General features: G+C 40.4%; 1 protein-coding gene across 4 annotated transcripts in view; it reads left to right on the top strand.

The window, feature by feature from the left end:
- LOC139445782 (ankyrin repeat domain-containing protein 26-like) overlaps nucleotides 1-26085 on the top strand; it is a 758925-nt gene that overhangs the window by 660020 nt on the left and 72820 nt on the right. For 3 of the 4 annotated variants that reach the window (XM_071226998.1, XM_071226999.1, XM_071226997.1), the window contains 2 exons: nucleotides 323-373; nucleotides 13771-13844. In XM_071226998.1, coding sequence (XP_071083099.1) covers nucleotides 323-373; nucleotides 13771-13844 — 125 coding nt within the window. The remainder of the gene's footprint in view (nucleotides 1-322; nucleotides 374-13770; nucleotides 13845-26085) is intronic. The other variant, XM_071227000.1, reaches the window with a different exon arrangement.

The following is a 26085-nucleotide window of genomic DNA, read 5'->3' as shown; positions in this document are numbered from 1 at the left end:
TAAAAGGTGTACTATACATCTTTCTTAGTTAGTATTCAGAAGTTTTCTACAACCCCACACAAGAGCACAGCTTTATCTTTTGATGTTGGTGTCATTTTCGATATACATGAATCAGCTGTCTTTATGTTTCACTCACTTGTCCTGAGAATAGATATGTTTGTTACACTGTTTGGCTGATTTAGATAAATCAGGCTGATAAATGTCACCTTTTCAGATTTCCTAAGAGCTTCATGCAGCGAGATATTGTATTGGAGTGAAAGATCTGATTATTATGTGATTGCAAATAACTGATGTGTAAAGACTGTGTGCTTTATGTCATCAGATTGCCCAGCTTGACCGTCAGAAACAAGATATTCAGGGATCTTTGGAAGTGGTGAGTCATACATCTTAATATTACATTAGATTTGTAGGACTCCAATCTGTGATGTATTCTCAGATCTGTGGCAGATTGTCATTGTTATACGTCATTATGTTTGCAATGATTTCTTTTCTGTGAATTGACAATCAGTTCAGATATTATATGACGTCATGCTTGAGATTACGCCACAACTCCTTGCCTGCGATGACATAATGTAAGTTCAACATCTATTACTGATAGACACAGCAATCAGTCAAAAACGACACCATAGAAAAATATAGCTGCAAAGCAGCAATGGCGGGCTCCAAGCTATACTGTGCACAAACGTCCATGTTCGAATCCTCAAAGGGTTTCCTTGTACCAAATCCCTCAAATGTAGGCACCACTTGTAGGGTATCACCGCTACAAAATTGTCGTGTGCCGGGGTGTCCAAGTCTGTTCTTACCCCATTTCCGACCTCGGACATGTTCGAATCCATTAAGGGTTTGCTTGTACCAATTCCGTAACAAAATAGTCACCGGAAATCGCCACAACGAAATTGGCGAGTTCCAGGGGTGTCCCAAATATTAATCAAATATTACCACCAAAGGTGTTACTTTTAGCATGCAACCAAGAACAAACAATAAGATGCATATGGCACACTAACTTCATGAAAACTTTCAATAGTTTCTGTGGAGAACCTTACAAGATATGATCTTCAAAGTAAAGTTTCGGTGAAAAAAATGATCAAAATCAAAATCCAATAGGTCAGTCGATATAAAAGATATCCAAAATCGGCTAACAGAGTTTGATGTGCTATGTAAGGAGACCATTCTCAGAACGTTTGAAAACATTTCATGCAATGGACTCAGAAGAGTATGCATTTAAAAACAGGTACCCAAAAGACACTGTGAAAACATTGAATCCAATATGGCTGCCAAACCACGTGACCAATGACCAAAGTCAAAGAACATAAAATGTCAAGCATCCAAAGCAGCAGACACATCTAAAGTTTGAAAGTAATTGGACAAGCGGTTGCGAAGCAATAGGGCTAAATATAGCTTTAAAAATTGTTTATTTTTCAGTTATCTCCCCTTGGTCTTTGGGCCTACGGCCTTGGAATTTGTGTGGTATCTGGTACATAAGTATCTGGATACACATACAAAATTTGAACGGAATCGAGACAGTGGTTATTATACTAGCTCTGGAACAAAAATCGGCGGATTAATAATAATATTAAATCGAACGATAGCACTGGGACTCTTCAGCTTTTCGGCTTGGTGACTCTTTAACAGGCTGTAACGTCTTTGTCAGTTGAGCTCCAGTCAAATGGATGAGCGTTCTGAGTTCGTCGGGGCCCCGGGTTTATGTCGTATTGCTGAGATAAAGTGCTAAACCTGTTTCCGACCTCGTCCATGTTCGAATCCTCAAATGGTTTGCCTGTACCAACGCCGTCAAATGTAATGAACCGCTTGTCAGACATCCCCACATGTGTCCCAGTGTGTTCTTAACCCATGTTTGACTTCGACCATGTTCGAATCCTCAAATGGTTTGCCTGTACCAACGCCGTCAAATGTAATGAACCGCTTGTCAGACATCCCCACATGTGTCCCAGTGTGTTCTTAACCCATGTTTGACTTCGACCATGTTCGAATCCTCAAATGGTTTGCCTGTACCAACGCCGTCAAATGTAATGAACCGCTTGTCAGACATCCCCACATGTGTCCCAGTGTGTTCTCAACCCATGTTTAATTTTGACCATGTTCGAATCCTCAAATGGTTTGCCTGTACCAACGCCGTCAAATGTAATGAACCGCTTGTCAGACATCCCCACATGTGTCCCAGTGTGTTCTTAACCCATGTTTGACTTCGACCATGTTCGAATCCTCAAATGGTTTGCCTGTACCAACGCCGTCAAATGTAATGAACCGCTTGTCAGACATCCCCACATGTGTCCCAGTGTGTTCTTAACCCATGTTTGACTTCGACCATGTTCGAATCCTCAAATGGTTTGCCTGTACCAACGCCGTCAAATGTAATGAACCGCTTGTCAGACATCCCCACATGTGTCCCAGTGTGTTCTCAACCCATGTTTAATTTTGACCATGTTCGAATCCTCAAATGGTTTGCCTGTACCAACGCCGTCAAATGTAATGAACCGCTTGTCAGACATCCCCACATGTGTCCCAGTGTGTTCTTAACCCATGTTTGACTTCGACCATGTTCGAATCCTCAAATGGTTTGCCTGTACCAACGCCGTCAAATGTAATGAACCGCTTGTCAGACATCCCCACATGTGTCCCAGTGTGTTCTTAACCCATGTTTGACTTCGACCATGTTCGAATCCTCAAATGGTTTGCCTGTACCAACGCCGTCAAATGTAATGAACCGCTTGTCAGACATCCCCACATGTGTCCCAGTGTGTTCTTAACCCATGTTTGACTTCGACCATGTTCGAATCCTCAAATGGTTTGCCTGTACCAACGCCGTCAAATGTAATGAACCGCTTGTCAGACATCCCCATATGTGTCCCAGTGTGTTCTTAACCCATGTTTGACATTGACCATGTTCGAATCCGCATATGGTTTGCTTGTACCAACTCATGCAAATGATAGTCACCGTTTGCAGGACATCACCACTACGAAATTGGCGTGTGCCAGAGTCAACCAGTGTGTTCTAAACCCATTTACCACCCAGACAATGTTCGAATCCCGATAATCGCCTCTTAAGACAAGCGTGGGTTGCCGAAGACCAATTCTAACCCCGATCTTCAAGGGCAGCATACATACTGCAAAAGACACTTGACGGTCAAAGGGAAATAACCCTAGGTTTTCTGAGCGATATGTTCGGTATTTTGTCAATATTACCACCAAGCGGTGTTACTTTTAGCATGCAGCCAAGAACAAAAGATGAGATACATGTGCCCGACTAACTTCATGTAAACTTTCAATAGTTTCTGTGGAGAACCTTACAAGATGTGATCTTTATATAAAGGAAAAAATCGGTGAAAGAAATCCTCAAAATCAAAATCAAACAGAGCCGTCACTAAGACAGATATCCAAAAACGGCTAACAGAGTTTGGTGTGTTATGTGTGGAGACAATTCTCAGAAAGTTTGAAAGCATTTCATGCAGTGGATTCAGAGGAGATAGTATTTGAAGACAGGTACCCCAAAAACCCTGTGAAAACCTTGAATCCAATATGGCAGCAACTAAAAAAGATATCCAAAATCAGCTAACAGAGTTTGATGTGATATGCATGGAGACAGTACTCAGAAAGTTTGGATGCATTTCATGCATTGGATTCAGAGGAGATAGGATTTGAAGACAGGTACCCCCAAAACCCTGTAAAAACTTTGAATCCAATATGGCCGCCAAAGCACGTGACCAATGACCAAGATCAAAGAACAGAAAATGTTAAGCACCCGAAGCAGCAGACATGTGTAAAGTTTGAAAGTAATCGGACGAGCGGTTGCGGAGCAATAAGGCGAAATATATCTTCAAAAAATACTTGTTTTTCAGTTATCTGCCCTTGGCCATTGGGCCTACGGCCTTGGGTTTTTTGTGGTATCTGGTACCTAACAACTTGCACACACACACAAAATTTGAACAAAATCGACCCAGTGGTTAAACTGCTATCTCTGGAACAAAAAACGGCGGAATAATAAATAATAATAATAATAATAATAATAATAATAATAATAATAAATAATAATTAAAGCTGCAAGCAGCAATGGCGGGCTCCAAGTAACACTGTGCCCAAACGTCCATGTTCGAATCCTCAAAGGGTTTCCTTGAACCAAATCCGTCAAATGTAGGCACCACTTGCAGGGTATCGTCGCAAGGAAATTGGCGTGTTCCAGGGTGTCCAGGTCTGTTCTAAAACCATTTCCGACCTCGCACATGTTCGAATCCATAAAAGGTTTGCTTGTGCCAAATCTGTCAAAAGATAGTCACCGGACATCGCCGCTACGAAATTGGTGTGTTCCAGGGGTGTCCCAAATATAAATCAAATATTACCACCAAGCGGTGTTACTTTTAGCATACAACCAATAACAATAAATGAGATGCATATGGCACACTAACTTCATGTAAACTTGCAATAGTTTCTGTGGAGAACCTTACAAGATATGATCTTTAAAGCAAAATTTCGTTGAAAAAAATGTCAAAATCAAAATTCAATACGGCCGTAACTAAAAAAGAATTCCAAAATCGGCTATTAAAGTATGATGTGTTATGTATGGAGACAATTATCAAAAAGTTTGAAAGCATTTCATGCTGTGGACTCGGAGTTGTTTGCGTTTAAAGACAGGTACCCCCAAAACACTGTGGAAACCTTGAATCCATAATGGCTGCCAAACCACGTCACCAATGACCAAAGTCAAAGAACAAAAAATGTCAAGCAGCTCAAGCAGCAGATACATGCAAGGTTTCAAAGTAATCGGATAAGCGGTTGCTGAGCAATAGGGCGAAATACATCTTCAAAATATTGTGTTCTTTTAGTTATCTGCCCTTATCCTTTGGGCCTACGGCCTTGGGTTTTTGGCGGGCACTAGTACCCAAAGGTCCACATACACACACAAAATGTGAACAAAATCGAGCCAGTGGTTATTTTTCTAGCTCTGGTACAAAAATCAGCGGAATAATAATAATATTAAATCAAACGCTAACACTGGGACTCTACAGCCTTTCGGCTTGGTGACTCTTTAACAGGCTGTAACTTCTTTGTCAGTTGGGCTCCAGTCAAATGGATTAGCGTTCTGCGTTCGTCCGGGCCCCGGGTTCCTGTCGCATTGCTGAGATAAAGTGCTAAATCTGTTTCCCACCTCGTTCATATATTCGAATCCTCAAAGGGTTTACCTGTACCCGTCAAATGTAAAGAACCTCTTGTGAGACATCACCACTACTAAATTGACCTGGTGTCCCAGGATGTTTTAACCAATTTCCAACTTCGACCATGTTCGAATCCTCAAATGGTTTGTTTGTACCAACGCCATCAAATGTAAGGAACCACTTGCAAGACATCGCCACATGTGTCCCAGTGTCTTCTTAACCCATGTTTGACTTCGGCCATGTTCGAATCCGCATATGGTTTGCTTGTACCAACGCCATCAAATGTAGTAAACCGCTTGTGAGACATCACCACACGTGTCCAGGGTGTTCTACACCCATTTTTTACTTCGTCCATGTTCGAATCCGGATATGGTTTGCTTGTACCAACGCCGTCAAACGTAAGGAACCGCTTGCGAGACATCACAACATTTTTCCCAGTGAGTTCTTAACCCATTTCCGACCTCGAATCCTCATGTTCGAATCCTCAAAGGGTTTGCTTGTACCAACTCCGTCAAAAGATAGTCACCGTTTGCAGGACATCACCTCTACAAAACTGGTGTGTGCCAGAGTTAACCAGAGTGCTCTAAACCCATTTACCTCCTAGACAATGTTCGAATCCCGATAATCGCCTCTTAAGACAAGCATGGGTTGCTGAAGACCAATTTTCACCCTCATCTTCAAGGGTAGTATGCATACTGCAAAAGACACTTTACGGTCAAAGGGAAATAATCCTAGGTTTCCTGGGCGATGTATTCGGTATTTTGTCAATATTACCACCAAGTGGTGTTACTTTTAGCATGCAACCAAGAACAAAAGATGAGGTACTTATGTCCGACTATCTTCATGTGAACTTTCAATAGTTTCTGTGGAGAACCTTACAAGATATGATGTTTAAAGTAAAATTTCGTTGAAAAAAATGATGAAAATCAAAATTCAATACAGTCGTAACTAAAAAAGATATCCAAAATCGGCTAATAAGATTTGATGTGTTATGTATGGAGACAAGTCTCAGAAAGTTTGAAAGCATTACATGCAGTGGATTCAGAGAAGATAGGTTTTGAAGACAGGTACCCAAAAGACACTGTGAAAACTTTGAATCCAAGACGGCAGCAACTAAAAAAGATATCCAAAATCGGCTAACAAAGTTTGATGTGATATGTATGGAGACAATTATCAGAGAGTTTGGATGCATTTCATGCAGTGGGTTCAGAGGAGATATGCTTTGAAGACAGGTACCCCCAAAATCCTGTGAAAACCTTGAATCCAATATGGCTGCCAAACCACGTGACCAATGACCAAAGTCAAAGAACAAAAAATGAGGTACATATGGCACTTTAACTCCTTGTAAACTATCAATAGTTTCTGTGGAGAACCTTACAAGATATGATGTTTAAAGTAAAATTTTGTTGAAAAAAATGATCAAAATCAAAATTCAATACGGCCATAACTAAAAAATATATCCAAAATCGGCTAATAAGATTTGATGTGTTATGTATGGAAACAATTCTCAGAAAGTTTGAATGCATTTCATGCAGTGGATTCAGAGGAGATATGCTTTGAAGACAGGTACCCAAAAAACCCTGTGAAAACCTTGAATCCAATATGGCTGCCAAACCACGTGACTAAGGACTAGTGACGATTGAACATAAAATGTCCAGCACCTCAAGCAGAAGACACATGCAAAGTTTCAAAGTAATCAGACTTGCGGTTGCGGAGCAATAGAGCAAAATATACCTTAAAAAAATATTTGTTTTTCAGTTATCTGCCCTTTGTCGATGGGCCTACGGCATTGGGATTTTTGTGGTATCTAGAACGCCATGGTCTAAATACACATACAAAGTTTGAACGCAATCGTGGTACTGGTTACTTTGCTAGCTCTGGTACAAAAATCGGCGGAATAATAATAATAATAAATAATAAATCGGCCGATTACAATAGGGCTTCCAGCCTTTCGGCTTGGAGCCCTAATAAATCGAACGATTACAATAGGGCTCTACAGCCTTTCGGCTTGGAGCCCTAATTAAGCTTTTCTTATGGCGGATTCAAGTCGGCAGAGGAAGAAACCAGTATCAAAATCAGGATCCATGCCGAATCATTATAAATGATTTGTAAAAACTACAAGAAGGTCCTCGTGTCAAGGCTCTGAATCACGAAACCTGAAAATATTCAGGAATTTATCTCGGGCAAATGAGAGGATGCTGCAGAAGGTCTTAGAAAATTATTTCTATGATGAAACTTTGGGGAACATTTTTAAGAAAGTATGGATATGCAATTCCTGCACCGACCATGCTTTTCCAAAGGGGAAATGATAAAAATAATCCAGAGGAATCATAACATTGATCATCAAAAGTCTGCAGCCATATATAAATCTATACAACATTTAATGCTATAGAAATTGACAATTACTAATATTATATGATAATCTGCCATAGATCTGAGTATTCGCCAATATCTTCTCTATTTGTAGAAGCTGCCATAGGTATGAGAATCCACCATTGATCATGAGCTGCTTTCCATTTTGGGCATATGACACGAGACATGGTCCCCCTGCTGGTCCCAGAATTAGCATTAGGTTGACCTGTGGTTAGAATCTAAGTATGTGAAAAAAGTATTGCAGAGCCGAAGAATACTTATTAACACTCTAAAAGTTTTGACACAGAAGTAGGTGAATTTGACCGAAGCACAAGTAACTTATCAATAAATTACAATCAGGAAAGTAGTCTGTCATAATCTGACCTTAGGTCATCAACATGGAGCAGACATCCACAGATCTGAAATTCGATCTTACACATGTTTGTTACCTTGTTACCTCAAATGGGTTTCTTGCCCACAGGTATGTAAGAAATGGGTTTTCCTGACAGAGACAGCGATCTATTCTTGTGCCTATCCTGCCTCCTCTATGGCATCATCCTCTATGTTTCTGCTGGAAAATGTTGAAAGCTGTCCCATGCTTCAGTCCTGAGTGGGATGTAGGTCTGTCTTTCCACCCCACCTATTCTTCCTGGAAGGATTCATTTCCAGATCCAGATAATGTTTCACTTGGAAGATTCCCAAAATGGCATGATCTCTGACCAATTCTCAAGGTCTGTTGGCCTAATATTCTGAACTGTAAGCTTTAACTGCCAAGTTCATAGTAGAATGCTGAACTTGGCATCTTGACAAACTCTGTACTCAAGGACCTTGAGTAGCTTCTCATTAGAGAAGTGTTGTACCATGATGATTTGTGACAGGACAAAATGGGGCTGGGATGGGTAACTCGGGGAATCGGGTGGGGTGGGGAGTGAGTAGGACCCAGGATGCCGTTTCACAAAAGCCTCTTAGCGCTACGACACGGTTTACAACCCTCTTTAGGATCTTCTCATGACCGTTTCACGAAAGCATCTTAACAACGTCGTCAAATCAATCTTACACTAGGGCACCTGTCAATTTGATTGGCTGATGATCAATAGGCATCGTTTTCACATGGAGACAGTTCCAGAGATTGAAAAGGTAAGCATGTCCTGAAAGCATAATACTATTCAGATGTTTGTCGTAATCATATATTTCCGGAATAAAAGATCAATATTCAGGAGATTATTTGAAGACAATTCAAGTGTAATCTCTTTAATTCTTCTTCCTTGAAAATAAGAATGAAGCAAGATTAGAGTTACTCCCCCCTTTCGGCAAAGCTGACGTCAATCTTGTCCTGCAAGAAAATTTAGCATATTATGGACGCATCAACCAATAGCAAAAAGCGGAAAAGAAATTTTGGACCTGCCGAAATTGAAGTACTTTTAGCCGGCGTTGAAGCGAATATTGACACACTAAATTCGTCATTCACGAATTCTGTCACAAATGCCTGTAAGAAAAAAACATCGTCAGACATCACTCAAAAGTAAGTCCATGTTTCTCTTGAGACTTTGATAATTGAGTGTACATAATTAACAAATAAGTTGTCTCGCTATAAGTTACATAATAAACTGTGGGTTGCTTTTTATTGAAGTAGATATTCCGAGTATATTAATTGTGAATAATACTTCAGTCTGATTCGCTCTCGAATCTCTAGAGAATGAAGAATTCATCAAATCACAACTATATCTAGCTCTAAAACCTGCAGACACAGCCACCAAAAAACCCTAATCCTTTCAAATTCATTAAGTGGGTTCCAGGCCATAAAAAAAACAAAAACACTAAAAAGCATCCCAAACTAATACAACAGATAATTTAAAGCGCCAACAATCTACGTAAATTAGGTAAAGACATAGAAATAGTTTGGATCCCTGCCCACGTTGGAGTGTTTGGCAATGAACACGCAGACAAAGCAGCCAAATCAGCACTAAAATTAGAAGAAGTATGCATCAATCTAACAATATAAAAAAAATGAAATTAAAAGTATCACAAATAAGAAAATCTTCCGAAAGTGGAAAAATAACTACCAGAAATCTGACTGCAAACTAAAACACCTGCTACAAAAGCCACTAAAAAAAACAAAAATCCATCATAAACCTAAAAACATTGACAGAGTAATAACTAAACAACAAACAGGCTACACTAAGTTAAACTCCCACCTACACCAAATTAAAAAAACACCAACCCAGTAAATGCCCCCACTGCAATTTAAAAGAAACTTTTGAACACGTAATACTATATTGCACACAGTATCAACAACACAGAACAACACTCCAATCCACATGAAATACGCATGTGTCGGAAAGCGTCCAATTTAAGTAAGTAAGTAAGCAGACCCCGCGTCTGAGACACTCAACATGTGTAGCAGTAGTTTGACTGATTGAGGAGCAGAAACTCATCTTACAACTAACCACTATTTGGAACAGATAAACAGCACAGTTTATCATCCAAAACTGGCTCCCACAGGAGATATCGCTTGGATGAGATCAAGCGATATCTACACTGTAGATATCGCTTTTACGATATCTACACTGTAGATATCGCTGCAATGAAATTACATCACAATGCTTTGCAGACCATTGTGACATCACTGGTTACCATGACGTCACAATCAAATGACATCACTAATGGCTCTGCTACTGAAGCTGTTTGCAGTACTTTTGACACTGAAGACACTGCTAATTACTGTCTACAAATTGAAAAAGTTGAAAGAATGATGTTGGATGATAAATAAAATCTCACCCTCGTGTCTTTTGATATCAAATATATCAACACTTGTTGATAAAAGTGGCAAAAATCTGTCCCTGAAAACACGTTCTCTCCTGATACTATTTCTTTTAATAATTTCTAAAAGGAATGCGTGTGTCGCCATGATGGTTTGAATTTGCGAGGTTGTAACTACATTAGGAGAAGCCTAGGGCTGTCGTAGATTTAGGATGATTTTACGACGTAGTGTAAACTAAGAGGTCTTTGTGAAACGGCCTTAAATGTCATGACATGGTTTACAACGTGGTTTAGGAGGTCGTAGCTAAGAGGCTTTGTGAAATGGCACCCAGGTACCCACAGGACAACCTGGACCTGTGGTTAGTCAAATGACAACAATCAAACTCCATGATTACACTACAAGTCACTAAATGTTAGCTTTTCTTTCTGACTATGCATGCATTCCTTCTGACTTTTTTATTTTTGAATAATGAATAATAACTTCTGTCAACTTCAGTGGATGCATGAATAGATCGTTTTATGCATGTATCTAAGTAGTTTTTGCCAGGGCTCCAGTAAAACAATTCTCAATTATAGATTTGAACCCAAATTGAGACCTACAGCAGGTGCCCGGCTCTTGGACAAACCTAGACTGTTCCGACACTGCAATTTTCCAGACTTGTGAGAGAATATGTTGTCTCATTCTGAGACCATAACAACTGGCTAGACATCCAAACTTTGGAACACAAGAGATCCTCCTGCAATTTCGCTTTGCTGTCCAAAAGACTATAAAAGAGGACAGATCAAATGGGCTTCATCCATAATGTGATTGCCGCCAAAATACAGGATTTATAGCAATTATGAAATAAAGGTTTTATTCTTAGAATTATTTACAATGATAACTTTTGTTTTATATTTCAAGATGTAAAAAAAAAGGCAAGGTGTCAACAAACTGGTGACAAGAAATGATTTTTCTTTTGAAAAGGCCAAAATAGTTTTTTTGTTGACACATTTCTTTTTGTAAGGGTTCTGGGGTGTTCTGGAACATTTCTAGTATGTAAAGGATTGAGTTTTTACATAGATATTATTATCATAATGATTGCGTAAAAGGATCACTATAATGAGTTGTTTCTGATCATTTAGACACCTTAATCTTGAAATCTGCGATTTAGCATACATTGGACTGAATGTTGGACTGCATGCCTGTGGTTAGATATCTTCACTACAACCCATCCCAGTGAACAAACAAAAGGAATATAAACCTAAACTATTGACTCAATCCGTACAAACATTTGAGTGACTCTAACACTGTGTTTTACAAATTTGTTTGGATTGGTTGTAATTCGTATTTTGACCAATCACAAGCTATGTTACTTACCTCTTTCAACACCATTGTACTCTGCCAAAATGTCATGAGTCGCTAGCAATATAAAGACGTTTCAATACCTAATAAATAAAATAAACAACAACTATGTTACTGTTTCCATCTTTTTAAGTCATCAGGTAACATAAGGTCAAATGACATCTTTGCATTTATCGCTGTGAATGTCAAAATAAATGCATGAGAAATCTTTGTCACAGGTCACATAATTTAGCAAGATATGTCCAAGAAGTTCCATATTTTAAACATAGGTCATGATTTTCTGCTTAAAATGTTCAGAATAACATCCATTAACCAATGATTTTCGTCTAAATTTGAAATATATCATACACCAGGATGGTATCCATTGCTGTAACTTTGTTGGTTGCCTTCACATGCTTGAATTTGACAAATCGCTGTCTTTATACTAGATTGCGGCCAAAAGTGCCATTAAAAACCATTTGCTATCCAATCACAAGTTACAACTTTAAAAATACTCCTGGCGAGGTTACTGTAATATTCTAATTGATGTTCAGAGCCTTCTAAAGATACCACACATGTGAAGATAGGTCTGATAAGTCTTTCGAAAAATAGAGGCTTTCCAGGTATTTTCTGAGAGGAAAGCCACTATTATCGAGAAATATATGTTGATAGAACATATTTGAAATTCTTTGAAAATCATTTTCCAATTACTTAAACAATGAAAATATTTCTTTTTATCCCCCGCCTAACAAAGTCGGAGGGGGATATAGAAACAGCCTCCGTCCGTCCATCACGTTTCGTTTCTGGAGCATAACTCAGAAACCGTTCAATATTTTTTCATGAAACTTTGCAGGTCTGTCAAGTACATGCTGAACTGGTGCCTTTTGCTATTTTGAAATTTTAGAAATGTTTATTTTTTACGTTTCTATGGAAACAAGATGGACTTAGGTTCTGTGAGGGTAGGGTTCGTTCCCGGAGCATACCTCATAAACCGTTTATTTTTTCATCAAACTTTGCAGGTCTGTCAGGTACATGCTGAACTGGTGCTTTTTGCTATTTAGAAATTTTGGAAATTTGTATTTTTTACGTTTCCATGGCAACAAGATGGACTTAGGTTCCAAACTCTTCTTTTTTTTACAAGTTCCACCTCGGTTAAAAAAGGTTAGGGTTTGTTTAGATTTAATTATGTCATAAATTTTGCAACAGGGGCGGATGATATGGCCATGTTAGTGGCAAACTCTTCTTTTTCTGCGGAAGACAAACACATTTTTATAGCAAATGTAGGGATTGTGTATGGGCTGGTGACGTGCTTCATTCCGATTCGCTTTATATTCGGGGTATATATATTAGCATCAATCTTGAAAGCTTGTACAGGGGAGTCGCCTTATACATGTGGTGGCTTTATAGAAAATGATATATGGTAATAAAATAGGTACCCAGAAGGTGGATATTGTGAAACCTTACAATTAATATATGTCTGATATATTGCTTGCTGATATTTAGGCTGTCGTTTGATTCTCTGGTGTCAGGGTATTATCGCTATGAGTTGGCGTTTTTGACTTTGTTGATGTTTGATCCACTGAATTAACTTGCTGAATTAACAGCTTGCTGATATTTAGTCTCACCTTTACCCTTTTGGCTTTTTCTTAGATTGGCCATTTTAGTTATGATTTGAATGGATTTTGCTCGGGAAGTTGCCATCTGCTATCAAACTTCTACTACACACGTTTAAAATGTCTCCACAGCGCAACTTGCATTCCTTTTTGAGAGAAGGGAAACCTGGTCCATATCTTAAGTGAAAAATGAGTGATGGCCAGTGAAAGTTGAAAGTGGCTGGTAACTTTTAAGGTTAGCTTGCACTACTGGGCAGCAGAATATTGATACTATATCACACACTGCATACATTCTTTGAGGTACAAAATAGGGATATAAAAAATCATGAATTAACTGTCAAATTGTGGGAGTTCATAGAAATATGAACCTTCATAGAGTGAGGGCCAAACATTGTATGAACATTGTGGCAAGCACAGACCACTCTATGAAGGTTCATACACCAGTGAACTCATACATAGTGAAAGTCAAACCTAAAATTGTGTTGTTCTCAATGTATATGCCAGATTTATACCCTGGACAGATATATTGCTTACGTTTTGCTACATATATCTCCAGGAGAAGAAGAAAGCCAGGAAAGCACTTGATGCCAAGAAAGTTACTGAAGGCAAGCTTGAAGAGGAGAAAGAAAAGTGAGTTTATAGGCTGGGGTACTAGCTGGGTTGGGTGTACTCGTTCAAATGCCACTTCATTTTTCTCTAATTAAGCCCCCTGTTGGGTAGCCTGCTTAATGTGTTTGTTCAAATTAGAGCTCAGTCACCACTGCTGCGGTTGGTTTTCTCAACCACATGCATGTGACAGATCTCAGAGAATTCATACTAATATTCTTCATATATGGGGAGTATTTCTCACATTTGATTGGATGACATTGACCATCAAAGACACTAAGTATGAACTAGCTCTTATGAAATAATCTTGTCAACAATTATTCAGAGATTAAGTATATCCCCATTTATGAAAGAGAACAGCTGCTTTTTTCAACAGTTGTTTCACTGAACAAACTCATTCCAGGGACACATTGAATAAGGCAGTCAACATTGTTATACAACATAGCATGCTTAAGTTAAACATTCATCACTGATCATACCTAGTAACCTATTTTCAATTCTATTAGCATAATCCATCAACATGTGTGAGACAATATACATGATGTATCGAATAAAATTACTAAAGACATTTCTTCTAAATAGTATCAAACCGTACACATGGTACCGGTACATGTCAATAAATTTGTAGCAGCAAGGCCCCAAGAATAACATGTATGTTCTGAACTAAATAGTCAAACAGACAAATGGGTTTTATTCAAAAAGACTTGGACAATTGTTCCCTCATCTTCATTTCAACATAATAATATGATGATGACAGAGAGTATAATGCGCAGCAAAACAACACACCTGTGATTATGGTACATTTTACCATAAATTTGGAATTTACTCGATTCTGATTGGTCAATCAGAGGCTATTAAATCACAATAAACCCCCTCTGATTGAAACAGTTGGTTTGACGGCGGCATCACCGCGGAAGCTAATATTCATAGAATAGTACTATTTTCAGTCATTGTCGGTAGGCATATTCTAATAATTATATCTACAATTACAGGTTACAAAATGCACAGATGCGGTTACTACAATATTCAAAGGATGTGTGGCAATACATTTCGTGCAGAAAAACACGACAGAAATCAACAAAGGGAATGTATTTATGTTTTGGAGAAAACAGAGAGCTTGGAATTTCGGCGCTTTTCTATATACGACTGTGATGTCTTATCTTTTACGTCACAATAAGTGATATGACGTCATAATGGTGATGCGCGATGTAGAGCGAAAGCCTTGCAAAGCTTGCTTTGTTTTCTTTAGGGATGCCCACCTCATGTTAGCTTAGCAAGTTGCCGTGCTTATATGCTTTCAATGCCTGTCATATGTTCGAGTGAAGTATTACGGTGTACACAAACTGCTTGAGTATATACAGCACCATATTTTGTTTGGTGATTCCGTAATTCAGCTCGATAACCCACTCAAAACACTGAACTCAACCCATGCCCATGCCGCTTCACTCAGTATATTTATTAATTTGATATAATTCTTATGAAATCTCTTCCTCTATTACATCTCTGCCATAAATCCTGTATTTTGGCATCAGTCACACCAACTAAAATTTTCAGATTTACAACAGATGTCCTCTTCACTGTCAATTACACACAACTAGTTGTTGGCAAGTAGCATCATAACCACCCAAGCTATGACATATGCAATGGCCGCAATCTCACTTTTTTTCCTGTGTGTGCTAGAGTCAACACCTGTTGTAATAGTAGTAACGATCTAGTACTTGGTAGTAAGTCACATTAATCTAAGATTGTTCTGATAGTTTTCTATAATAACAGACTATAAACCAGAGCTCCAGATAAGCTTTTGGTGTTTTGGGTATATTACCCATGGATTTTAAATCATTGGGTATCAGTAATTCTATCTGGGTATTCAAATTTTTGTTACCTACTAGTTTTTACACATGTGGATATTTAAGTTAAATATTTAAAAACACTATTCATCTAGTCCCTGCAAACCGGTGTCGTGTGGGTTCAAGAGCTTTATAGCTTTATATTCCATGATATTTCCACAAGAAAGTGTGATGGCAAATGATCATAATGTAACTGTCATCAGACTTTGGCAAGGTTGACGAAATGCCCGTTTATAATTTCAAAATAAGTTGCTGATTTGCTAATCGAATACGCAGGGTTACTTCACAATATTTTGATGATACGCACAAGTTTTATCACTCTTGCAAAATACTACACCTCCATCACATCATTGGCATCAATTCCTGTTTATGCTGAGAACCACACTATAAATTTTTTATAAACTTTCAACAGATGTCCACTACACTGCCAACATATCCATAGTTGTGAGGAAAACCCTATCACTTGCAATGAGGGTCTAGACGCTTAAGCGTTTCCGCCAACGGTGCTGTTACCATCGATACTTGAGAAAGTTCGTCAAATGGCCTGCTTTTCATCAAATCTGCTTTTGGTCGCGCCTTATTGGCCGGCTAGAACGTGGTTCCCGGAACTTCTTCATATCATCGATCAGCCACCGTTCCCGTTGCCAGATCGAGACGACCTCCTTCTTCATCCTCACACCGACGACTTGCATCCAGGGATAATGAACTTCCAGCTTCACGCCTGGGTTTGCTTAAGACCTCGTTAATGAAGAAAGGATAACTCGGCTAAAGCGGCAGCACTTGTCTCGTCAGAACATCGAGTTACGACTCGTAAGCTGTACGATGACAAGTGGACCACTTTCTCCATTTTCGCCAGGTCTCATGGCTCCAACCCAGCGGTAGCACCCCACCACAGGTGGCGGAGTTCCTAGTCTATCTCCGGTCATGTCACGCCGAAGACCAGGGTTCGATTCCCGACATGGGTACAATGTGTGAAGCCCATTTCTGGTGTCCCCCGCCGTGATATTGCTGGAATATTGCTAAAAGCGGCAACTCACTCACTCACTCACTCACTCACTCCGGTCATCTCGGCGTCTGAAAGGGACGACGATCTCGACTTATCTGGCAGCTTTGGCTTCAGTGGTGCTGTCTCCTACGGGCGACAAGCTCACTAAAGTGCCTTCATAGTTGAAGTTCAGTCATGTAAATTCCGACTGCCGGCCTGGGACCTCGATGTCGTTCTGCGCAACCTGTCAAGCCAGACTTACGAGCCTCTAGATCAGGTCGCGTTCGACTTGTCTCAGAAAACGGCTTTCCTTCCCTCGCTGGCTACAGCAGCGAGAGTATCGGAAATGCATGCCATTGACGTCGGTCGGATTACGTTCGATCAGCGTAACCATGGAAACGTCCATCTTGGTCTCAGATGGGATTCTGGCCAAGATTCGAGAATGTCCCACATTCCTTCCTTGTCTTCCATTATGGGCACTCATGATCACGCTGATTTCACCCTGTGCCCAGTTCGTGCGCTTCGTATTTACATGCAGCGATCTGAACAGCGACGACAACAATTTTGAAGGCTGTTCATACCGCTCTCAACCAATGCAAAGAAAGAGATTACACGTAATACTCTCTCCTTTTGGTTGAGAGCAGTTATTCTCAGAGCTTACGAGGCGCAAGGACTCGCACCTCCCACCTCCTCTCATCCGCACGAAGTTTGAGCCATAGCTTCAACATTAGCACTCCACAGTAATTGTTCGCTGCAAGCTATTATGGAGGGCTGCTTTTGGAGATCCACTTCAGTGTTTGCTTCGCATTATCTCAGAGATATCTCAACAGAAGATGCTGAAGGACTCAAACAGTTTGGTACGCTCGTGGTGGCACAACAGATCTCCCAGAAATGACAGTAAATTTGTGCTTTATTCACTTTGGACTTTTTGCTCGACACTTCGTGCCAGATAACAGGTTACAATAAAAACTGTTGGTGAATGTACACATTCTTATGTTTTTTGTTGCATGCAGTACTTCGGCTTTTTTATTATGGTTATTCGGTGTATGCATCGTCTTCCCATACTTTATAGTACTGCTCGTATTTTTAAGTTACCTTGTATACTGCAAGTTGCTCTGTAACTAATTACCACACTTCAATCGCAGTTCAACTGACGTGTGCAATGTCCTGTCGCATCAATAATTAGTTGTGTGTCGAAGAGCATTAACCATGCTATTTTTAGTTACCTTGTCTACGGCGAGTTGTTCTGTAACTAAATTATACGCCGACCACACTTCGATCGCAATTCAACTGACGTGTGCAGTTGTCCTGTCACATCGATAATTAGTTGTGTGTCGAAGAGCATTAACCATGCTGTGGGTTCGTGATAAACAACTTGTCTCGTCCGTGCATCTGGTCGAATGTTCTATTGTCACTACAGGGGTGAGGAACTTGGTACATTCGACGTGAAAGAGGTCACTTCCTGATTACTTTCCCGACCCTCCTTCCAGTGTTCCGTCATATTCTACCCATTTGTACGACTGAAAACAGACTAAAACATGGGTTTTTCAGATTAAAAACAATGTTTTATTGGTCTGTTTTCAGTCGTACATTTCCACCCAGCCATCCCCACAGGGAAGTAATCCAGTCCAGTCCTGCTTGATGGCTTATTCTTCGAGATTTGTGACATGTCATAGGGAGGTGCGTGCGCAACCGGACAGAACCAAGGTTAATGTTTACATTCCAGCTTCTGGCTTCCTTTTAAACGTGCGACTAGACATGAGAGTCTGAAAACAGACCAATAAAACATCGTTTTTACTCTGAAAAAACAATTTTATTGGATTTTATTTTACTGCGTATTTCTGCATTTCTAATGCGTATTTTACGCAGATATGCAGCTTATCTGGAGCTCTGATTATAAATAGATATTAATATGTGCTCCTGGAATGACGATCGCATGCACGTAAGTATAACTGGTGCTTGGTGTTTGTGAGGTCCCGTGTGCTGTGTGTGGTCGTTTCATGGTCACGGGAGATCCTCATGTCAACTGCACCAAGTGCAGAGGCAAATCTTGCACTGATGACAAGAAATGTGAGAGGTGCCCCAACACATCATGTCTAAGAAGACCTTCATCAAGATAGTCTAGGCTTTGACAAAGGCTGAGAGGCGTGAGGCAGCCAAGAAGAAGGTGGAGGTCATCACAGCTGAGAAATCGGCTTCCACCCCAGCTTCTCCCACTCCAGTTGATCAACCATCTCCTGCACTCTCTATGAGTCTTATTCAACAACTCTTCAAAGAACAGCAGGAGTTGATGAAGAATATGTTTGAAGCTAGGTTCTCAGCCTTGGATGAAGAAATGGAGACTATGAAAGAGATAGCTCTAGCAAAGAAGAATTCCCCGGTCACGAGACCACATAGGGGGATGCCACCTGTCAAATCAACACACACGGCTGTAGGGCCTTTTCCAGCCGACCAACCATCCAACCAGCTGGGTATAAGCCAGCAGGCATTTCCCTACCATGAGTACGGGCACCGCATTGTATCCATGGACAAGCCAGCCAACCGATCAGCCAGCTGACCGTTTGGACACCGTACAGCTACAGCACGGACTCCATGCTGACCATCCAGCCACTTGGGTTGCCATATGATCTCCATCAACCAGCGGCTCCAAAACAAGCAACACGGACTACACAGGATCATCCAACCAACTGTTCAACCGACCAGTCCGCCGAACATGAAAAAAAACTATCGTTACACATGGACCTTCGCAGTCCACACGGAATCTAATCATACCGGAATCCTGGACACTGGCGGATCACGGACCCCACGGGGTAGACTACTATGATTATCCACCTCCCCCGAGCACCTCACTCGGAGGCAGAAAGATCAGGCTGATGACTCACCTCAGCGGCATTACACGGAGGGTTACATATTCGTCGAACTGATTTATACCACCTTATGCCTATATTCCAACCTCCTTTGACAGAGAATTTGCCACCCCAGATGCTGAAATATGGGGGATGTCATGCTCTTACATCGTCTCAACACATTCATCAGACATTGCCTTGGCCAAGCTATGCAGGCAAGGTAGTAGACCGGATGTCCCATAGTCTACACAAGATCAGACATGATGAACAACTGCCCTTACCTCCATTGAAGCGGAAGTTATAAAGGACGCATGAGGATCCACTTTCGGATTTCCCAAGTGTGGACCAGGACTTCAACAATTTGATTCACAACCCTATCACTAATGCCATGTTTCACCTTCGCGGATTAAGGTTTCCAGATACTCAATGGACATTGGCGCTTACATTAACTGGTTTGTCGCCAGAATCAGACACATCATTCCACCATTAGTCATGTTGTGGAGGTATAACCGGAGACGCGCTCATGACTATTTGGACTGATCAAGTCAGATTCATCCATAGCCTTCTAGATACTCCTACCGTCTTTCAACATAATGCCGACCCCGGGACCAGTGGGAGGGCGCCGTCTGTCATACGCTGAAAATTGGAAGCAAGTTACGCCCGACTGCTGGATTCAAGACGTCTTGACTCGTGGGTACTAACTGCACTTCAAGAAACATCCTACCGTGAAGACCCAAGCCATCGGACTCAGATTTCATCTAGTCGGAGCCAAATTAGCGGCAGCAGATTTGGCTGTCAAGAAGCTACTAAAGAAGCGAGCCATTCGGAGACTAACGGAGACCAACGACACCAAAGGCTTCTATTTTCTGTTCTTCCTAGTCTCGAAAAAAATATGACCAAAATGAGGATGATAATCGACCTAAAGATCCTCAACAAAAGATACCTGGTACCTCCGCCAAAGTTCAAGATTGAATCCGTACGGAAGTTACAGTTGATGCTGAAGACAGGAGACTGACTTATCAGCTTCGATGCCTATCTTCACGTCCCGATACACTCATCCTTATCAAAATATCTATGCTTCGTGATCAATGGTCGACGTTGCGAGTTCCAGGTTTTACCATTCGGGATATCAATAGCCGCTTGGCTGTTCAGCAGGATTACGGCGCAAGTCATCATGTTTGCTCACCTAAAACTAGTTTGAATCCATGGATACCTGGATGATTTCCTAGCTGCAGACCAAGAGAAAGCTCAGCTACATCATCCTAATCAATCCTTCCATATCCTAGACTACGGTTCAAGACATCATATACATTGGACCAAGATTCCAGCTAGGCAGGGGATATCTATGCCCACCAGAGGATCAATTCAACAAGACTATCAAGATGATTCAATCACTCTCAAGCCAACCCAGTAAGTCTCTGAAGTGGTGGATGACTCTTCTAGGCAACTTGCTGATGCTACGTCCTCTACAGACATGGATCAACTCTATACAATCTCATGGCCTAGAGTTCAAGACTCAGTTGCCTCCCAGCTTACCACAAGACCATTGGTGAAATCACAGTGACAATGTGACATATCCAACGCCCGAAAACCATCTTTTCACAGACACTTCAGATTCGGGATGGGCAACCCATATGGATGAACTCATGAACTCATAGGACAGGGATTGTGGAACAATTGCCAGATGGAAGCGAGACATATACCCGGGAAACTGAACATCCTTGCCGACAGTCTTTCCCACCAGGGGAGAATAGTGGCAACAGAATGGGCACTACATCCCCAGATCTTCGCTTGGATAACCACATTATAGGACACACCGCACCTGGATCTATTTGCCACCTGCCAGAACAACCAACTTCCGATTTATGTCAGTCCAGTTCTCACAAGAGCTCACCAGATTGACGCACTATCGATGGATTGGACTGGTCTGCTTACGCATTCCCACCATGTTCTCTCCTTGACAAAGTCATCCACAAGGTGGAGGAGACAGATTTCTTAATAATACTGATAGCTCCAATAAAGCCCAGCAGGGCATAGTTCCACAGACTACTAAGACTACTAATGGAAGAACCTATCCAGTTACCTCTCCGTCGAGATCTGTTACGACAAGCCAAGTCCAGCATTTTCCCCCCGACAATCTGTCCAACCTACATCTAACCGCTTGGACATTATCACGCAGAAAATGCCAGCTGTGGCAAGATCATGGAGACCTTCATCCTCCCTTATATATGACAACATATGGGACAAGGGATTATAACTAACGCTATATCCATCCCTATGGTAGCGGATTTTGTACTACATATAATGGGAATGTTAGGCCATAGACACTATACCATTCCTGCCTTGGGACCAACAGTAGATCACCCAGACAGACTTTTATGTCTCATCAGAGCTCTCAAGTTCTATCTCGCAGCTACAGACCCACTCATAGACGCCATCGAAGAAGACTCTTCTTATTCTGCAAGACTCATTCCAACAAGGAAATCACTAAGGCTACAATTGCGGGCTGGCTAAAAGCTACCTTTGCAGCAAGTTATACACAAGCTCAGAATTCCACGCCATGTCTCAGATCCTGCTCAGCTCATGAAATCAGAGCCCTAGCCACAAGTCTCGCTTCATGGACATCACTCTCAGTAGAACAAGTTGTTTCTAGCTGTCAGTTGGCCTCACAAAACACCTTTTCCAGTTTTTTACTTGTGTGACGTGCGACCAGACCTAGAGGGCATATATTCCCTGGGCCCTATTATTGCAGAACAAACTATCATCCACCAATAGTTTTCCCCCTTCTTTCGAAAAAAAAGGAGGGAGGGGAGCGAAGTGAGAACATAACTAGAAATGACATCAGAAATAGCAGAACAAGGCCCATCTTATCAGGAAATGTCGTCTTTGGGTAGAAATATACCTTGAGAGAAAAAGGGAAGTGACAAACTGGAAGTGATGTCAGCACTGGTAGTAGTGTCACAAATCCAAATTAAACAAGAAATGACATCATTATTACGAACAAGATCAGGAAATATATTGGTAATTGTAGTGAAAGTATCACATATTTGACTGATTCTTGATACATGTCTGATTTTCCAGTCTTCAGAGGACATTTCAGAGGAAATTATCTCGAGTTAGGATTAGAATGAGTTAATAATGGTTTCCAGAAGAGGATTACTGTCAGTTACACAGAGAGTTACTAGAGGCAGATCCCACCGGGTCCCTCTGGTATATTCTGGCAGAGATGTAATAGAGGTAGAGATTTCTTAAGAGTTATCGAACAATAGTTATCATTGTTAATAATTCTTACAAAACTACTACCTCTATTACATATATGCCATAAATCCTAAAATTGTCAGATTCTCAACAGATGTCCTCTTCAGTGTCAATTACACTCAACTAGTTGTCACCAAGTAGTCTTGTAACTACCCAAGCCATGATGTCATAATTTGCGGCAACCTCACTTTTTTCCTGTGTGATGCAAGCAAGATACAGCCAAGCATTTCCAGACTTCAACCATAGACCTTGCGGGGAGAGCGCATTAGTCATCACAGTGTCACAAAGGACCCTGGGACTACAGGTCATCTGCGTCCAAACAGCCTCCTAAGAAGAAGTTTGTCCCCCCCCAGGAAGGATTTGTTCCAACCGTACGACAAGCCACAATCTTCACAGGACTCTTTTCGCCAAGGGGATATAATCACCGCAGAAGATCAAGCAGCAGAGGGGAAAGAAAATTCTGACTTCTTTACAACCCCCTCCGACGTTATGGACCCTTTCAACCTGGTTAAGTCTATGGATTGCGATTTACACCTACCGTCTTTCAACATAACGCCAACTCCGGGCCCAGTGGGAGGCCCATACGGAAGTTGCGGTTGACGTTGAAGAAGCGTGACTGGCTTATCAGCCTAGATCTTACAGATGCATATCTTCACATCTCGATACACCCATCGTCTTGGAAATATCTACGCTTTGCAATCAATGACCGACGTTTCGAATTCAAAGTCCTATCATTTCGGATAGCAACAGCACCATGGCTATTCACCAGAATTACAGCACCAGTCTAGTTTGAATCCATGGTTATCTGGACAACTTCTTAGGGGCAGACCAAGGGGAAAATCAGCTTCAGCAGAACATGATATCAATGTATTGACGTTGCATGGCAGTCATCAATGCACATGGCGGACACACGAGATACTGACTTGTGATGCCATTTTTTCAGAGACGCTTTTAGCAATATTCCAGCAATATCACGGCGGGGGACACCAGAAATGGGCTTCACACATTGTACCCATGTCGGGAATCGAACCTGGGTCTTCGGTGTGACGAGCAAATGCTTTAACCACTAGGCTACCCGACCGCCCCTTCACTTTAAGAACATTTGACACTTTAATTTCAACTTGAAGATCAGTTTTGCCAAGTTTCATCTTTTTAATATGTCTCAAAATATGTTTACAGTGTTTGGACAAATAAGGATTCTCATATATCTATCCATGGTGATGTTTCTTTTGCAGTTCAGTATATATTATCATCCATTCCAATGTATCACATCAGGTAGCTGGTCAAGAATGTCTGCATTTGTAAATAGTTAAAACGTTTTTCCGTGCTTGAAATATTGGAGGTGACATCTGCGTTGTCGAGTGTCAGCCATTTTGTAGAGTTAGGAAAATTCTTAAGTTGACTTAGTCTTCTGCGAGGACTTCCAACTCTTGCTCACTCTAAGAGTAATCTTAAGTTTAAAGAGGCTTTATAACTTAAGAAAATTCTAAGACTTAAGTGTAACTCTTAGAGAATTCTCAATATTTTATTCACTTCAGTGTAACTTTTAATTCTGAGGATGTTTATAACTACATCCCTAGGTTTCTTAGAGGGCAGAATCTAATTTAAATACCAGAAGATCGGTAGATCAAAATCAAAAGCTTTTTGCCAGCAGCTATTCACAAACAGTTATCAGTAAACCAATGGCAAGTTATAGTTGGCTTGCTCACTTCTTCCCAAGTGTTGACAGTATGAGGAAAGACTACATCTGAATCACATCCAGAGGTTCCTAAGACCATTTCTAGACCTTCGGGAACAAAGGTTTCGACTTCCACAACAGCTGAAAAATCACCTCTTTTAGTAGGTAACTACAAGGCTGGGTGCACACCTGGGCCTAGATTTCCGAAACGATCTTAGCTAAGATATATCTTGACGAGTTACGTTCAAAGATAAAACAGAGAACTCATTTGTGTTAGAGATTGAAAAAGCGGGGTGTTTCCTAGTGACGTCAAGGGGATTTCCAAGCCGCTATCAATAACAACATGGAGAAGTGACACGAATTCATGATCACATTGTCAGGTCACACTGTTTAACATGCAACTATTTGAGTGACATTCCGTACAATCCTCTATATGTCCTATATGTAGACATTTGTTCTTACGATAAGAGATGGCTACCCGGACACAAATAGCATTCGTGTGCCATGCAAAGGCATTTTTCAAACCGAATAAATGTTAATATCAATAAGTGTAGTGTGGTAACACTACAGCTATAAGAATTGAAATAATGTGCAAAAAGATACTTCACTATTTTCCCTTCAAATGGTCGTCTCGCGAGGGCGCAGAACTTTATGTGGACTAGACCTTTGATCGAACAGCAGGCGTTCAGCATTTAAGATGCGTGTTCAAGTCTGATGTTTCGTGATGTATACTGGGTCTATCTGGATCCATAATTCTTTTCAAAATTTAAAAGTGACACTAATTTTTGTTCGCAAAGAGATATAATCTAGGAATTGTCAAGTTATGTTGTCACATGGAACATGCCACAAGTTAATGTGAACATGCATAGAGTGTAGTCCTTTTCTGTCCTTTTAAATTGAGTAGAGCTAATAAACTGATTCATCTGATTTCATTTAATTTGGCTGAGGAGCGAAATACATTGTAAATGTTTAAATCTATTCCAGAACGTAGTTCGATGATGTTTGGCTTGTCTGACACCATTGCTGAGGATCATTTACTAGTATTTGTCCGTTGACCCTAAACTTTACAATGATTTTATGGTCTGAATGGTCTCAAGTATCTATATTTTTTAAATATAAAATGGCTAAAAGTACACGTAAATTTAAAAAAGACCATCAATTATCATTTTAAAATTGCCTATTTCATATGGACCAGTAAATTTAATTCAATCAACGTTTTCTGTGAAAATGTATTGGTTCAAAGAGTTCAAACTTTGCTGCTTTTTTATGACATTTTAAACTCAAACGAACATGGAAACCCATTTTTTATTTGATTTTACAAACCGCCATTCTTGAAAATTCTATAAGAAAATCTGTGCAAAACTTTTGTTTTCAAAATTTAAAAAAATTGCTTTATGTAATGGAATATATCTATGCCGTTAATCACCTGTTGCAGTAGTTCAACAGACAATATTTAATCATTTGTAATCCAATATTTTTCTTCAATAACATAGATGGCCTACGTGTTGTTTTTAAAAGGAAATAAAATACAATTACTTTTTCTAGAAAAAATATTTAATATATTCTTTATACGAATATACTACACAATATTGGATCACATGGATTTCCTTGTTAAATCATTAAATACACCGTATAGTAAATATTCAGTTGT

This window comes from Haliotis cracherodii, unplaced genomic scaffold (genome assembly GCF_022045235.1).
Source record: "Haliotis cracherodii isolate W230 unplaced genomic scaffold, xgHalCrac1.p SCAF_6, whole genome shotgun sequence".
NCBI classification, from domain to species: Eukaryota; Metazoa; Mollusca; class Gastropoda; order Lepetellida; family Haliotidae; genus Haliotis; species Haliotis cracherodii.
This window is presented reverse-complemented; position numbering and strand designations above follow the sequence as displayed.